At 33.3% G+C, this 16,129-nt stretch overlaps 1 protein-coding gene and 2 non-coding genes across 3 annotated transcripts; 1 reads left to right on the top strand and 2 right to left on the bottom strand.

Annotated features, from left to right (window-relative positions):
• Positions 1 to 8,706: 8,706 nt before the first annotated feature.
• Positions 8,707 to 12,257, bottom strand: LOC145580077 (uncharacterized). Its single transcript, XM_081637409.1, has 4 exons — positions 12,110 to 12,257; positions 10,163 to 10,464; positions 9,139 to 10,062; positions 8,707 to 9,046 (listed from the first exon to the last, which is right to left on the bottom strand). Exons 2-4 carry the CDS (start codon positions 10,309 to 10,311, stop codon positions 8,944 to 8,946), a joined length of 1,176 nt encoding a protein of 391 aa, XP_081493535.1. The 5' UTR covers positions 10,312 to 10,464; positions 12,110 to 12,257; the 3' UTR covers positions 8,707 to 8,943.
• Positions 12,258 to 13,607: 1,350 nt separating this feature from the next.
• On the bottom strand, positions 13,608 to 13,680 carry TRNAT-UGU (transfer RNA threonine (anticodon UGU)). The gene has a single exon. It is a non-coding gene; the product is annotated as a tRNA-Thr (tRNA).
• A 1,786-nt stretch (positions 13,681 to 15,466) lies between these two features.
• Positions 15,467 to 15,539, top strand: TRNAF-GAA (transfer RNA phenylalanine (anticodon GAA)). Its single transcript has one exon. It is a non-coding gene; the product is annotated as a tRNA-Phe (tRNA).
• The last annotated feature ends 590 nt before the right edge of the window (positions 15,540 to 16,129 follow it).

Below are 16,129 nucleotides of genomic sequence, written 5' to 3'. Positions count from 1 at the left end.
TGATATGAATGTAAATTAGTATAGAGAAAATTAAGATTGTATGCAGAAGATTCGAATTGTATGCAAAAAGTAACCCTTTGAATGCATTAATGTTACCCTTTTCATACATAAACGTGACCCTATTTATGCACAAATGTTACCCTCAGATTGTATGCAAAAAGTAACCCTTTTAATGCCTGAATGTTACCCTTTTCATGCATAAAAGTGACCCTATTTATGCACAAATGTTAACCTTTTGTTGCCTCCAATTTGAATGATATGCTGCCTCTGGTTATTATCTGATATATCTGTATTAATTCACAGATACAAATCCAATTGATGCTTCTGGTTTAGATCTTAGAGGATCATTTCTTGGTGTGGTAAAAGAAACTTTTGAAGAAATTTTGAAATTGTATGAAATACATGCTGCTATATTGGGGTTTTCAATAAGAAAGCATACAACTAGATACAGAACACACACAAAAATAGTAACTGAGAAAATTATGTGTGTTCTGCTGAAGGAAAGAGAAATTCAGGTGACAAGAAAACAAAGTTAGTTGAAATGGTTGATGAAGAGGATGTAAATGTAAAAACAAGAAAGCCAAGACAAGTAGCCATTACAAGATAGAATTGCAAGGCATGCATAAGAGCAAAAGTGAATAAAGAAGGACGGTTTGAGGTGGTGGCTCATGTTATTCAGCATAACCACGAGCTAACAAGGTCATAGTGGCATTATTTGCATCGTTCTGAGAGAAAAATGACAGAGGAAAAAGCTGAAGCAATTAAAACAATGAAATCTTCAGGTCTAACTACAATGGACATTTACAATTACATGGCTAAAGAGGCTGGAGGAGAACTGAATGTAGGTCATAGTGTTGTAGATCACCTGAATTTCTGCTCAAGATTAAGAATGGAACAAATTGAGGCTGGAGATGCTCAAACTTTAGTGAACATTTTAAATCAGGAACAATCAGAGGATCCAAACTTATTTTTTAGAGTGAAGTTTGACAATGAAGGAAGAATTTCCAATATCTTTTGGAGAGATTCAATGATGCTAGAAGACTATAGGATATATGGAGATGTTTCTTCTATTTGATACAACATACAGAACCAATAGATATAATCTTATATGTGCTCCATTTGTTGGCATAAATAATCACTGGCATAATTGTATGTTTGCATGTGCTTTTATTGGGGATGAAAAAACAAAATCATTTGTGTGGCTACTAGAAACCTTCTTGAAAGCTATGGAGAATAGAACACCAACTTCAATATTCACTGACCAGGACCAAGCAATGGCAAATGCAATTGAGCAGGTAAAAGATTTATATTGACATCTTACAGATTTTAAGCTCTGACAATAATGTTTTCCTTTTTCCCATAAAGTTATCCTTTTAACTGATAAAGTGACCCTTTTTAATGCATGAAGTGACCCTTTTAACAGCATAAAGTGACCCCTTTATTTTCAATGTAGGTGCTTCCTAATACAAGGCATAGACTTTGTATCTGGCATTTGGAACAAATTGCCATAACCAGATTTGGGGCTCTTAAAAAAGACAAAGAATTCAATTATGCATTCAACCAGTGCTTAAAGATGTGTGTGACAGAACAAGAATTTGAAGCAAAGTGGCAGGCAATGATGCAGAAATATGACTTGACAGTACACTCTTGGTACCAAAGAGTGTACGAGTTGAAAGAGAAATGGTGTCCTGCCCTTAGTAGAGATTTCTTTTCAGCAGGAATCTTATCGTCACAAAGGAGTGAAAGCACTAATCATGCTGTAGGATTCAGAGCAAGTAAAGCAACTACCTTGACATAATTTTATACCATATTTAAGAAGACAACCAATCGTTGGAGAAGCATAGAGAAATATGATAAGTTTACCTGTAGCAAGTCAATAGCATTCACTTCATTGCCACTGTCCGGAATGCTAAAGCATGCTGCACTGGTAAAAAGTTAACTGACAAGTACATAAATTACAAATAATATATAGCAGTTTAAATGTAGCTACATGATTTTAGTGAACAGGTTTTCACTTTGTCACTCTTTAGAGATTTTGAAAAGGAGTTTGGATACTCTATGGAAACAACTGTTCAAATGATAGGAAAAAATGAAGAATGCCTACTTTATCAAGTAACCCTAGAAGACAAGCCATGGTCTGCACATCAAGTAAACTATATACAAGAGAGCCAGAGTGTATGGTGTACTTGCAAAAATTTTAAGCATCTAGATGGTTATGTTGTCATTGCATCATAATTCTACACTTGCATTTAGTAACAAGAATACCAGACAAGTATGTTTCAAAAAGATGGACTAAATTTGCAAAAACAGAGGCATGGGATAGGTTGAAGAATCAGGATCCTACACAGCAATATATTCCATGGAGGCAAACAATGATGAGGAAATTCTACAATCTAATCTTAAAGAGTCAAGAAAATAAAGAGACAAGACCATTTATGGAAGAAAGCTTCAGAAACAGTGTTAAAATGGTGGAAGACTTACTTGCTAGTGCTGCTCAGAGAGAAAGTGCAGAAGCTGCTTCTAACATTCCTGATGTGACATACAACACTCACAACAATAATGATGTTTCTTCGGCATCGAGTACAAGCACAAGTGTACCAACAATACTTGATCCTAAAAGGGCTGTAACAAAAGGAAGAAGCAAGAGAGCAAAAGGAGGTCTTGAAAAAAGCAAGAGAAAAAGAAAATCAACACTACCACCTCCACATTCAGAATTTGGATCAAAGACACCTAACTTACGACTTTTTTAGGAACTTTTTTATATCATTTTTTTTTCAAAATTAATATACTTTGTATTGTTAAACTATTTTTTTCTCTTTTTACTCTATTGACTAGTTTGATGAAAATGTGATTGACACTATTATTAGCACATGTTTAATTAGTGAACCTTTTAAATCAAGAACAATCAGAGTATCCAAACTACAAAAGTGACCCTTTTAACAGAAAAGTGACCCTTTTCAAAGCAAAAAGTGACCCTTTTAACAGAAAAAAGTGACCTTTTTCACATAAAAAAGTGACCATTTTCACAACTTTTCACATGAACTTATGTTACCCTTTTCATGCATAAAAGTGACCCTTTTCATTCATAAAAGTGACCCTTTTCATGGATAAAATTTACCCTTTCTACCCACTAAATCTACCTTTTTTCTGCGTAAAAGTTACCCTTTCTATCAATAAAAGTTACCTTTTCTATAAAAGTTATCCTCTTTATGCATAAAAGTTACCCTATCTACCCACAAAAGTATCCCTTATCATGTATAAACTTATTCTTTCTACCCACAGAAGTAACCCTTTTTATGCTACAAAGTTCACCATTTTATGCAAAAAAGTGACCCCATAAAAAACATACAAAAGAACCTTTCAATTACTTAATGTATGCACATACATCAGTATTCCAAAAAAACAACCAAAAACTATACAATAAGTTTAATTACATCATTGAACTTAATGTATGCACATACATTAAGTTTTTTCATTGTTCAAAAAGTAATCCTAGACCTAATCAGCTAATAACTAACAATCATTTCCCTCTTTAGAATGAGTGTACTTCTTTGTCTGCTTTTTTGCCCTTTTTTCTTTGGGCTTTTCTTCTTCTGCCTCTGCCTTTGCTGTTGCTTCTACTGCCATTCTTCTTTCTTCATTTTCTTTCTTCTTCTTCTCAGCAATAGCAGCCTTTCTTCTTATTTCAATTCCCTAAACATAATCAGGATCTTTCTTCTTCTCGTTGAACTTTGCTAATTCTGACAACACATCATTCCTAGATTCATTCAAATCACACAGCACCAGTGTGGTACAGATCTCTCCTCGCAAAATTTTTTTGCCAACAACCTCACAACAGGAAAAAAAAAACTTATCAATATGTAATTAATAAAAGCATTAGAAAGAGAAGAACTACAGACAAAATAGATGAATAATTACTGTTTTGAGTTCATTTAGTTTGAACGATTCGCCAACAAAATGGAGCATGTGATACATGACAAACACACCACAGTCTAAATTGTCAACTTTATCCTTTCTCCATTCCAACTCAACAATTTGAAACTCATAAGAATGTAGATGAGAACTCTTTGGATGATTTCTTTTGCCAAAAAAACACCCAAATGACCACACTGACATAAAATATAAAAGTTTAGAATACATTAAAAACAAAAAAAGTTTAAATTGAAACAATAAATCAACAGAAACATAACAATATTCAACAGAAACATACCAATTGTGAAGACAATTTTTTAAAATATTCAAGACTAGAATCACGCCAGATAATGTTGTCAAGATAATATACTAACTCTTTTGTATGATCAACAACAAACAGAACATAGTGATTCTCAATAAGAATAGGAATATAGATCTGAAACAGTAAAATTAAAAGTGATTTAGACAGAGCATATCATAAACAAAACTATTTTAAAGTTATGATATTAAGTTTAGCATGAAATATACTAGTTCAGCATCCATTATATCACATTTAGGATTCTCATAGCTCACCCAACCTTCCCATAGATCGTACAAATCCTTAACAGCACTAGAAATGTCACCTTTGCCAGTGTTTTCACAAACATGCAAGAATGCAAACTATTAAAGTATAAGATCTTGTTTATATATATATAGAGAGAGTAAATGTGTTTAAATAAAAAAAAATCAAATTACGTACACTTTGCCTCACACCAAAGAAGAATCTTCGAGGACCAGAAGAGTCAAAACATGCTTTCTCATTCAAATACAGACAGTAGCAATCAATAATGCACCATCGAATCCTAAGTGGAGCAGCAAGGGACACCATATCTTCTCTTGGACTTAAAAAATTCAATCCAAAAGTAACAAGGTTCTCACTGCAATAATAAAAAATAAGATCAACGTTAAAAAAAATAAAGGAAAAAAAACAGATAAAAAAATAATTATCGTAAAAAATGACACTTAACTTCCTATGCACTGAATCATCATTTAGCAAACAATAATCGAGAACTTCCAAATGTAACTGAGGCAAATTCCTATAAATCTGAGCATTACCCCTCAAAAACAGAGTCACAAAAGGCACATGTACACCTGCTGGCCCACAGTCCAGTGAGCATAGAGATTTATTGGCTTTGATGATACATCTAGGAAAATTTTCTTCAGTAGGCCCAGCAGGAACATTTCAGTAGGACCAGGAATAATAGCAGAAGGTCCAGCACCATTAACACCTTCATTAACACTTTTTCCATGACCATTGTCATCATCCTTAGGAATATCTTCATTGAAACCTTGTGCAGGTTCATTTTCAGGAACATCTTCTTTATGACCTTGTACAGGTTCAAAAAAACCACGAAACATCTCATGTACAGACTTCATCTTATTACTTTCATCAATTAAACCATCTAAAATCTTCAGGTACTGAGGATCAGAGAGTAGCTGTTCAGTTTGGGAAACTGTAACAGCATCATCAGAAGATAATGAAACAGTTCTGCGAGAAGAAACCATCTCCCTCAAGGTTTGAAAACCAGTTGACTGAACCAATAATAAAACATCCATATTTCTTTTAACCAAAAGAAATGTTTCATGAACAACCTACAGACATATGAACAAAGAAGAAACTCAACAAATGTGACAAATAAAAATAATAAAAAAGTAAAAATTCAGAATATATGCATAAAGTGACCCTTTTAAATGCAAAAAATGACCCTTTTATATGCATAAAGTAAACCTTTAAATGCATAAAGTAACCCTTGTAACTGAATATTTGGGGTAACTTTAATGCACATAAAGGGTAACTTTAGTGCACATAAAGGGTAACTTTTGTGCACATAAAGGGATAATAACTAAACATATAAATAAAAAATAGAACACTTACATCAGTTGAAATTTCTTTAATTTCATCATCAGTCATCACACCTTCCGGAAGCTCAAATGCAAGAATGCGGCCAGTTGTACCACTTGTAGAAGCACCCTGATCATATCCCAAAGTACAAGGTTTCTTAACAACAGTTTTCCTAATATCAGGCTGTGACACAGGATATGTAAAAGTATCAAACGGTCCCTGCCCATAACCACCAGCTTTTATCTCTAAATTAATCCGCTTCTTAATCTAGCATCCGTCCAATGTTGAATCAAAGGAAGGGTACTACTTTCCTTTTCACCTTGAAAATTTAAAGGATGAAAATACATAATTTGTAAAGCCAGCAAACAACCACTAACATTTTGAGCAGTTTCATCATTCTTATACTTCTGAACAGCCTTCTTTTACTTTTTCAAAACATATGAACACCAATCTAAAGCTTTGATTTCATCAACTTCTTCAACAGCCTTCAGCAACTTCAATGAAACAATCCTATAAATAGTAGGAGCTAAAAAGCTAGACATAGCATGAAGAACAAAACACCTCTTAAATTCTTCCCCTCCATCAACCAAATGAAGAGCTTGCTTATAAGAAAGACCATAATCAGATCTCCATGCCTGAATGATACGTTTATCTACACTTCCATCTTCAGCATTTTTCTTAAGTTCAGGAACAGAAATATCACTCATAGGCATTTCCAATAGTCTCATAATCAGAATCAGAAAGCATTTCCAATTGAGAATCATGCATTGCTTTGGCCTTCTTAGGTACAGTTTTGGCCTTCTTAGGAACTGTTTTGGCCTTCTCAGACTCTGGTTTGACCTTCTTAGGAACTATTATGGCCTTCTCAAGAACTGTCTTGGTCTTTTTAGGTACTGCTTTGCCTTTAGCAGGCTCTTTAGGCATTGCTTTTCCCTTTGAAGGCAATTTATAACGATATCCACCTATTGAAGCACCTGTATCTAATTATTACAAAGAAATAACCATAAATTACAAATTCACAAATTACTCATGGAAAAATTCAGAATATATGCATAATGACCCTTTTAAATGCATAAAGTAACCCTTTTAACTGCATAAAGTGACCCTTTTAACTGCAACATGTAACCCTTTAAACTGAAAAAGTGACCCTTTAAACTGCATAAAGTGACCCTTCTAACAGCACAAAGTGACCCTTTTAACAGCATAAAATGACCTTTGTCATGCATATAAATGACACATGTCTATTACTCAAACACAATGCACAAATGCACAAACACAATGCACATATGCCTGTTACTCAAACACAAATGCACAAACACAATGCACATATGCCTATTATTCTCATACTCTAACTAAAACCTAAAACTAAAATCAGTTCCAATTCTCTGCCTAAAACCTAACATGCAAAAATAACAAAAAACAACTTCTGAAAAATAATAATCAATTAATAAAAATTATGAAAACTAACATGCAAATTTTGTTTAACATATAACAACACCACAACACATGTATAACAAATTTTTAACCAATTATATACAATGCACAATAAAATAAAAACAAAAATAAACAAATTAACTTCAAAATTCAAATCCAATCATCATAATCTGCATACAAAATAAGCAAAAAGGCATGTGCAAACTCTGAAAATAACATGCACTAGTCATTCGACATATAAGAACAGCTTTCAAGTGAAAATTCAGTTCAAAATTTTAAAAAATTATAAAAAAAATTAAGAAAACACACCTTCAGCATCATCTGACGACTTCTTTGTAGTATTCTTCTTCACCATTGCAATCAAACACTACAAAAAACGAAATTAAAAAGAAAGAAAATCAAAAACCTAAAATCGAAGAATCAAAACAACTTAAACTAATAAAAATCTGGAAAAATTAAGTAAACGAACCTTAATTAACAACTTCGCAACTAAAAAACAAGAAGATAATCGCCGTTTGATGAGAGGTTGAACACAGCAAAGAACTCGAATGAAGAGTAAGAAAGAAGAGAGAGAAAGAAGAGAGAGAGAGAAGCTTCTGAAATAAATGAGGAAGAGAGAGAAAATAATTAGTTTTGTAAATTTTAAAAACAGAAAGCACGTGCAAACATTAAGGAAACAAAAAACGGTTTCCTTACGAGGTGCAATTTATACTAAATTAGTGTAAATCCGCCTTTAATGAATATTTGTGTACAATATATATACTAGTGAAAGTGCTAAACATGATAGAACTCCTATACACCGAAAAGATAATTTTACCAAAAATATATCCACAATATCTACAAAAGCCCTCCTACTTCATTTCTTAAGTGCAAACATACAATTAACTAACATGGCATTTCGGATGAATTTTCATAGCTACTATCTTATTTTTCTATGTCCCTATCATGGACTTCGTTTCTAGCATGAGTACACAATATTGCATTTCCTATATATATTCACTTCCCTCATTAGTTGTAATCAACTAAAGGAGTCTTAAGTAATAAGTATCATACACATGTCTGCATATTGTCCATCTAGCATGGATACTCAAAGAAAAATGTAGAGTTAAAGGCTTGTTTGACATTGTTTTTGATTTTCAGTTTTTTTTGAAAACCAAAAACCAAAAACCAAAAACAAAAAACAAGAAAAAAATATTTCCACTTTTCTGTTGTCAGTTTTCAAAATTATCAAGATTTTAATAAGTTTGACTAATTTTTTATTCATTATATGACATATATCATATTATTTTAAAAAACAAAAAACCAAAAAACAGAAAACCACAGTGATGCCAAACGAACCCTAAGTTAGTTTAGCTCTACAAAATTATGTACTTCGAATATATCAAGTATGATTGAATATATCATGAAAAAAAAAAACGTTTTAGAAACTAATTTACTGTAACAATTTTCCAATAAGCAAAAGGGAAAGTGGTCCATACATGAGTAAAATTTGTAAATCTGGTTGCTATGTTGCACTCCAATGTAGAATCATCCCTAAAGGACTCTAATGCATAATGCTACAACTTCCAGTGATAACAATCTACTGATAAATTCAACACGTCATAAACACGGATTTAAGTACACTTTCAGTATAATTTGCTGTAAGTTAATAAGTATACATCATTCAATGGTAGAATATTGAACGTCAAACAGTGATAAATCGACGTCTTGTGCCACTATCTTGCACTAAATATAGGTTCTACATCAGGTCTTGGTTGTGATCTTCTTGTGTATTTGAGCAGCAAACCCTCTGAAGAAAGACCTGGCACCTTCAAATCCCTACAAAGTTTCAAAAAACAGTTAAAGAAATAGCAGAAATAGTAGAAACGCAGAAAAAACATTAAACCACCAACTGCAGCAAAATGAATCACCTTATATAAGGTTCGAGATCCTTCCATTCCCATTTTGGTCTCTCTTTAAAGAGAATTGAGAAACGCTCTGCGGGAGTTGAGGGCAAAGAAGAAACACTAAAAGGATGAATCCAAATTTCCACCCCAATCCTCTCTGTTAAAACTTCACCTTCCAACATCTCAAAACTTGCCTGCATTCCATTAGGAATTTTATTCTTCCATTCCTCCAAAAACTTGTCCTTCTTCACTTTTCCATTCTTCAGAATTCTTTTGGCAAAATGTACACAAACCTGTTTCTCATTTAATTTCCACAAAGATACACCGTCCTCATTATCCACTGTATTTCCGTACACTTTCAAACAGTGGTTGGAAAGTTTGAGTGGAAACCCATCTGACTCCATTATATTGACCACCTCAGTTTCTGGCAGTGCATCTAGGGACCAATCGTTTAACACTGCATTATGCAAAAGCATGTTCAAGACTGAATCCATGCAATTCTCATCTATAACTCTCCAATACCCATTGATCTCCAAAGCTTTAAGAGCTTCTAAGCCTGATCTCAGTTCGATATCACTTGCTTGAATCTGCCCAATGAGATCATTCCATCTATATACAGAGCTCTGTTCCTCACTCCCCAAAAAAGTTTCCATTTCTGACATCTCCTCAATTGTAAAAGGCTTTTGTGACAGAAGCAATTTCAATTTGTCCAATCTGGGAGCGACCTCAACAAGCTCCAAGTTACCAGAAGCCACCTTCAGCACAGATGCCGAAGCAGGTTGGTCCAAGTTTTGTTCATCACAATCCATAGCATTTTTGGGAAAAGATGATGAGTTTGAAGGAGGGATGAGAAACACTGAATTGGAATTACCCACAAATTTAATCGCATAAGTCTTTGATTGGGTACAAAACACAGCCTCTTCATCCGGTTCTCCCCTCAGAGAGACTCTAAATATATTAAATAGGCAACAGAGTGATTTATCAGAGAATATCATCAGCACAAAGCAATGGAACTTAATCAATGGGAAGATTTCAAGGAAATCCTTACCTTTCGCTGAGAACATCAGGAACAAGCTTTTCATCAAGCTCAAGGAGTAGTAGGTCTTCATGAGGACCAAAATCTGAATGGTAAGCCACAGATATTGAAGACTTGGGCTGAAGATCTAAAATTGCTTCTGCGTCCCCACTTGTATCCATTACCAGAAGCACTTGATGTCTTCAGTTGTTCTCACCCTTCTTAAAGATTTAATCTCTACTCTACAACTATACAGGATTTGCATGCAACTTACAGCAGAAAGTTTGAATACGCAGTAACACTTTCTCCCCTACTTACTCATTTGTTGTTTTAATCTGCACTTTAATAAAGTTTATTCTCAGAAATGCCACGCGTCTTACAAAAAACACAACAGTGCAGTTCAACAAACATTAATAACACCTAAAGAACAGTCAATAAAACAAAACAAAAAGTTTCAAACTAATATTGAACAATCAGAATTCAGAATCATAATCAGTCTTTCCTCACACATATTTTCAGTATCTGTTCAACAAAAGCTCTAAAAGGAGGCAGGAGGGACCGCAGGAGACACATAAATGGTAAGAGATTATACAACGAGAATAAAAGAACATGCAATGTCTAATGTCACTTTTTCAATGTTCAGGGTTCAGATATTAGTATTGAAGACATTTCTATTGTTCTCCACATTTCATTTTGCATAACTCGAGGGTTGATAATTTGATATCATATACAATGTGCTGCTCAATGAATCAAGGGGATCAAATGGAGACAACATCTAACTTTGTGGAGCACCACAGCCAACTATTCTAAGCGTAACTAAACATTGACCTTCCCCCTTTAATCTTCCTCATATGTCCACCTTCATTATTAGACACATGCTACCTTTCATTCACACAGGCCCCTAATTCTCCTTTAGCTCAGCTACATCTATTATAACTAGATTACTAATCTAACAAATTAATACGAGCAACGTATTTTTGCTTTGTAGCCTTTCATTTTACCTGTATACAAAATAGATGTGTCTCAAGTCAAACTAGGTGATACAATCTTGGCTATTTTATTTTGAAGATCCATTTCGAAGTGATATATGAAGAGTTCAAGGATACACCACAAGCAATACCTCTCTATTAACTCGTTTCCATTTCACCTAATGATGGCTTTCAATCACAAATGCAAAAATATCTTTTTATCCGGCACAGAAGCACTAATAGGCTGAATGAACAAATCAAAGAGCTACAAAGACGGCATATGCAATCATTAGATGCCAAGAAGCCTCATTGATTTTCATAGTAGTAATGATAGAGCCGCTGCAATAAGTCAAGTTTACTGCTCAACTACCGGTAAAATACTGAGTGAAAATTAACGCAAATTCAATAAGTACAGCCTCTTCAATAAATCAAGTTCGACAGCAAAAATATGGAAATAAAACACCAATCAATCACTACTGCGAAACAATCACATTGCCAAAAAAGTATGAAATTACGCGGTGAAATCAAATAGCCAATAAAAAAATGCCACAATCTGAACCTCAAAACTAGTCGAATGAGATTACATAGGTAAGATTTTAACGCATAGAATGACAAAATGAGATCCTGGAGCTAATTTATCAAATTATGAAACAAAATGAGATAATGTACACCAAGTACAAATACAAGGAAATCAATTAAACCCAAAATTAATTTTTAACATTTAGTCAAATTTCCCACCAAATAGATACTGATAAAAGCACCCAAAAACTCAAAAATCGAAACAAAATAAAACCCTAAAGATGATTGACAATACTAGTGATACCAATAAAAGCACCCAGAAATGAAAAATTGACGAAATAAAAATGAAAAATAGAATCAAGAAAACCTAATTAGCTTACTATATGACTCTAATTATAGCTTATAATGATGAATCAGATAGGGATAAATTAATTGAAAACCCTAAATCGACAAATGTTAGAAAAAATTGGAGGGAAGAGAAAAAGGGTATGACCTGTAAGTGTATAACAATGGTAGCAGATTCAGGTGACTGCGAAAGCGGAGAGAGAGTGGAGTGACGGTGGTTTTAGTGGATGTTGGCGGGAGTTTATTCAACTATAACCAAAAGAGCGGGTGAGAACCTCTTTTTAAACGAAGGAGTTGAGTTACAAATTTTACAACAAGTTTTATGCATCAATGCATGAGTTCATGACTCCTATACTTTCATTCTTTTTTTTTTTAGCAAATTCCTATAGTATTTTGATTTGTTTCATATATATCCTAAGACTAATTTATATGAAGTATAATTATATCTAATCTTATCATAAGAAAGAGAAATGAAAGGAAAAAAAAACCTTAATATATACTCCCTCTGTCCCAAAATAATTGATTTAGTTGAGTGAGGATTACTCATAAAGCACTCACTAATAACATAAAGCAACAACGCATAACATCAATAATTCAACGATTTTTCATCATATACCTCCGACTTTTTTGTTTATTCGCCATATACCATTGGACTTTTTCAAATACACAACATACTCCCCGAGTTTTATGAAAAATGCACTAGTTACCCTTATTGACTAACAGGAATTAGCTCTGTCATACTTTAGGGTTAATTATGCTCCAAAACCACCCGAATTCCTTCCCTCACTCTTGAAACCAATTACCCTCCCTTCCCCTACCCACGAAACCACCCTAAATATGCTTTTCTCACCCCAATACAGATATATAGACATGAACATGATTATAAAGATTTGGGGTGATTTTAGGAATTAGGGAAGGTAGGGGGTGGTTTTGATGGTGAGAGAAGGTATCTAAGTTGGTTTCACGTCATAATTAACCAAACTTCACTCATTGTACATGGTGAAAAATCTGTAACATCACCCCCTACAAACCCAGGAAAACCAAAAGAAAACAAAGGTTTTTGAGCTCGTTGGCATTCGATTACAAGTATGGGAACTGGCATTCCCTTAAGCAGAGTTTTTTAGAGGAGGCAACTAGGGATAGTAGGGAGTTGCTTTGTTTAACACCGTTTTGAATTGTTCAGGTAATTTAAGTCAGCAAGTATACATTTACAAACGAAGCATTGTGAGCGTGTGTGTGACTGGGGAGGGAGGTACTGTAATACAATGATTGTTGCAAAATGAAAAGATTGAAGGCATTCATTATTAAAGAATACATCAAATTACCAAAATTTTAGATAGTTATCTAATATTACAACATGACACTAAAGTGTTGGATTCCAATGAATAATGAAATGGGTTGTATATACATCATATACAAAATATATAGAATATTCTATATTTTATTTTGTATTAAAATATGTAAGTAAAAAGAAAAAGGAAAAGAAAGAGTTTTCCCGATTTGGTCTGTCGAGCTTGAACCCTTTTCTTTTTATTCCTAGGTGGAAGTTTCTACAACATAATCGATCGTTATTTTTTTCTTTGAAATCAAAGAACAAAGAAAAAAAATATATAAAAAGCACAAATCCAAATAATAAAAATCGAAAAAGCCGGCTATCGGACTCGAACCGATGACCATCGCATTACAAATGCGATGCTCTAACCTCTGAGCTAAGCGGGCTCCCGGAAATTATACATGCACTGGCATTCAATAAACTACATTTTAGTGTAAGCTTATTCATTTTTATTATTTTATGATATAAATTTGAAAGAAATATTTCAAATCAAATATCAAATAAATAGAAATATTTACTTTAGTTTTTTTCTTTCTATATAGATTCTATTTTTCGTCTAGAACGATTCGATTCTATTTCAATTAGATTTAGAAATTATATGAAATTTTCTTTTTATTTTTCAAATCCATTTCAAATCGAAATTAAAACAAAAATTCATTATGACAATTTTCATTATATCTATAATTCTAATAAATGGATAACTATTAGAGTTATAAGAGTCTGCCTTAAGAAAACCTAAAATAAACAAGAATAAAAAAATGAGAATCGATAAAGAAGAAGTCTGGATTATATTACCATAATAAAATAAGATATTCTTCTGTGTGCAGCCGTAGACTATGATGACAAAAAAAGAATCGACCCTTTGAGTATTCAAAATTGCATACAAAAATGAACGGGGCGGAGGATATAGATGTTATATATCCCTCGATATTGAATTGTAGCTACAGAAAGGATAGAATCATGTCTGACTAGACAAAATCAAAGTCAAATGGAGACTTCTGATAGAGATGAAGGAAGATAGAAAAAAAAGGAAAATGGCAAAAGCATTTTTCGGTATAGTAATCCATATTAAATCTAATGAATTCGACGGTTCCGTCAGAAATGAAAGAATAAAAGGGAAGGACATCACATGGAGATCCTAATCTTAAAAAGAAAGGGGGGATATGGCGAAATCGGTAGACGCTACGGACTTAATTTGCTTGAGCCTTAGTATGGAGACCTACTAAGTGAAAACTTTCAAATTCAGAGAAACCCTGGAATTAATAAAAATGGGCAATCCTGAGCCAACTCCTTTTGTCAAAAGCAAAAAATAAAGATTCAGAAAGCAACAATAAAAAAAGGATAGGTGCAGAGACTCAAAGGAAGCTGTTCTAACAAATGGGGTTGACTGTGCTGTGTTGTTCTAAGAATTCTTCCATCGAACCCCCACTCCAAAAAGGTTGAAAAATATACTTTATCAAATGATTACTAAGACCCCGAATCTATTCTATATTTTTTTTTTCAATTATTTCTCTATTCTAGATAGAGGAGAGAATTTCATATTCTCTCTAAAAAAAAATTTAGAATATGAAACGAAAAAATGGAAGAATTTTTTTTGAATCGATTTCAAGTTGAAAAAAGAATCAAATATTCATTCATCAAATCATTCACTCCATAGTCTGATAGATCTTTGGAAGAACTAATTAATCGGACGAGAATAAAGATAGAGTCCCGTTCTACATGTCAATACTGACAACAATGAAATTTATAGTAAGAGGAAAATCCGTCGACTTTAAAAATCGTGAGGGTTCAAGTCCCTCTATCCCGAAAAGATTTTTTTACTCCCTAAGTGGTTCTCTTTTTCACTAAAGGGTTGAAGGCGGTTATACCTCTTTTTCTTTTCAAAATGGATATGAACGGAAATGCTTTTCTCTTATCACCAGTCTTGTGATATATATATGATTACAAATCAATATTTTTGAGCAAGGAGTACTCAGTTTAGTGATTCACAATTCATATTATTACTCGTACTAAAACTTAAATCAACTTAATTATAGAAAAATTTGCAAAACCCAAGGAATTCTGGTACGCATATAAGACTTTGTAATCCTTTTTGTCCGTTTAATTGACATAAACCCGAGTTATCGAGTAAAATGAAATTAGAAAATGGTGCGCCAAAAAGGTGAATGAATGGTCGGGATAGCTCAGCTGGTAGAGTAGAGGACTGAAAATCCTCGTGTCACCAGTTCAAATCTGGTTCCTGGCACATCACATGCTTTTTTTGATGGATTGATATACATATTCATTCCTAGCTGAGATCATGGCACATACATAAGGTATTTCGCTGGTTATCCTGTGATATACCCCATCTATTTTATAGATAGATGGGTAGAGAAAATGAAAATAAAGAATTTTTTTATATTTTCAATTTTTCTTATTTGTTCATAATGATATAGAACTTTTTAGTTCATTCTATCGGCTCTTAGCTCATCCAAAAGACACCTTTTTAGAATCTTAATGAATTCTTAACTTAATTTCATTTGTCTTTTCTTTTTTTTTCTTTATCCATAATAGAATACCGATGGGCCATCGATTCTTCTGTTTGATCTAGAGCAGAACATATAAAGAATCTTTAGATATCTGATGTTGTAGAAGTGAAAATAAATTTCTTATCATTTAATAAGCATATTGTATTTCATAAAAATTTGGGACAATATAATCCTTACGTAAGAGCCATCCTATCCAACTTTCGGGCATTAAAATACGTTTTAGGCGTGGATGATTATCATACGAGATTCCCAGCATATCATAAGATTCCCGTTCTTGAAAATCCGCACTTTTCCAAACCCAGAAGAC

The sequence above is a fragment of the Chenopodium album genome, chromosome 14 (genome assembly GCF_948465745.1).
Source record: "Chenopodium album chromosome 14, dcCheAlbu1.1, whole genome shotgun sequence".
NCBI classification, from domain to species: Eukaryota; Viridiplantae; Streptophyta; class Magnoliopsida; order Caryophyllales; family Amaranthaceae; genus Chenopodium; species Chenopodium album.
This window is presented reverse-complemented; position numbering and strand designations above follow the sequence as displayed.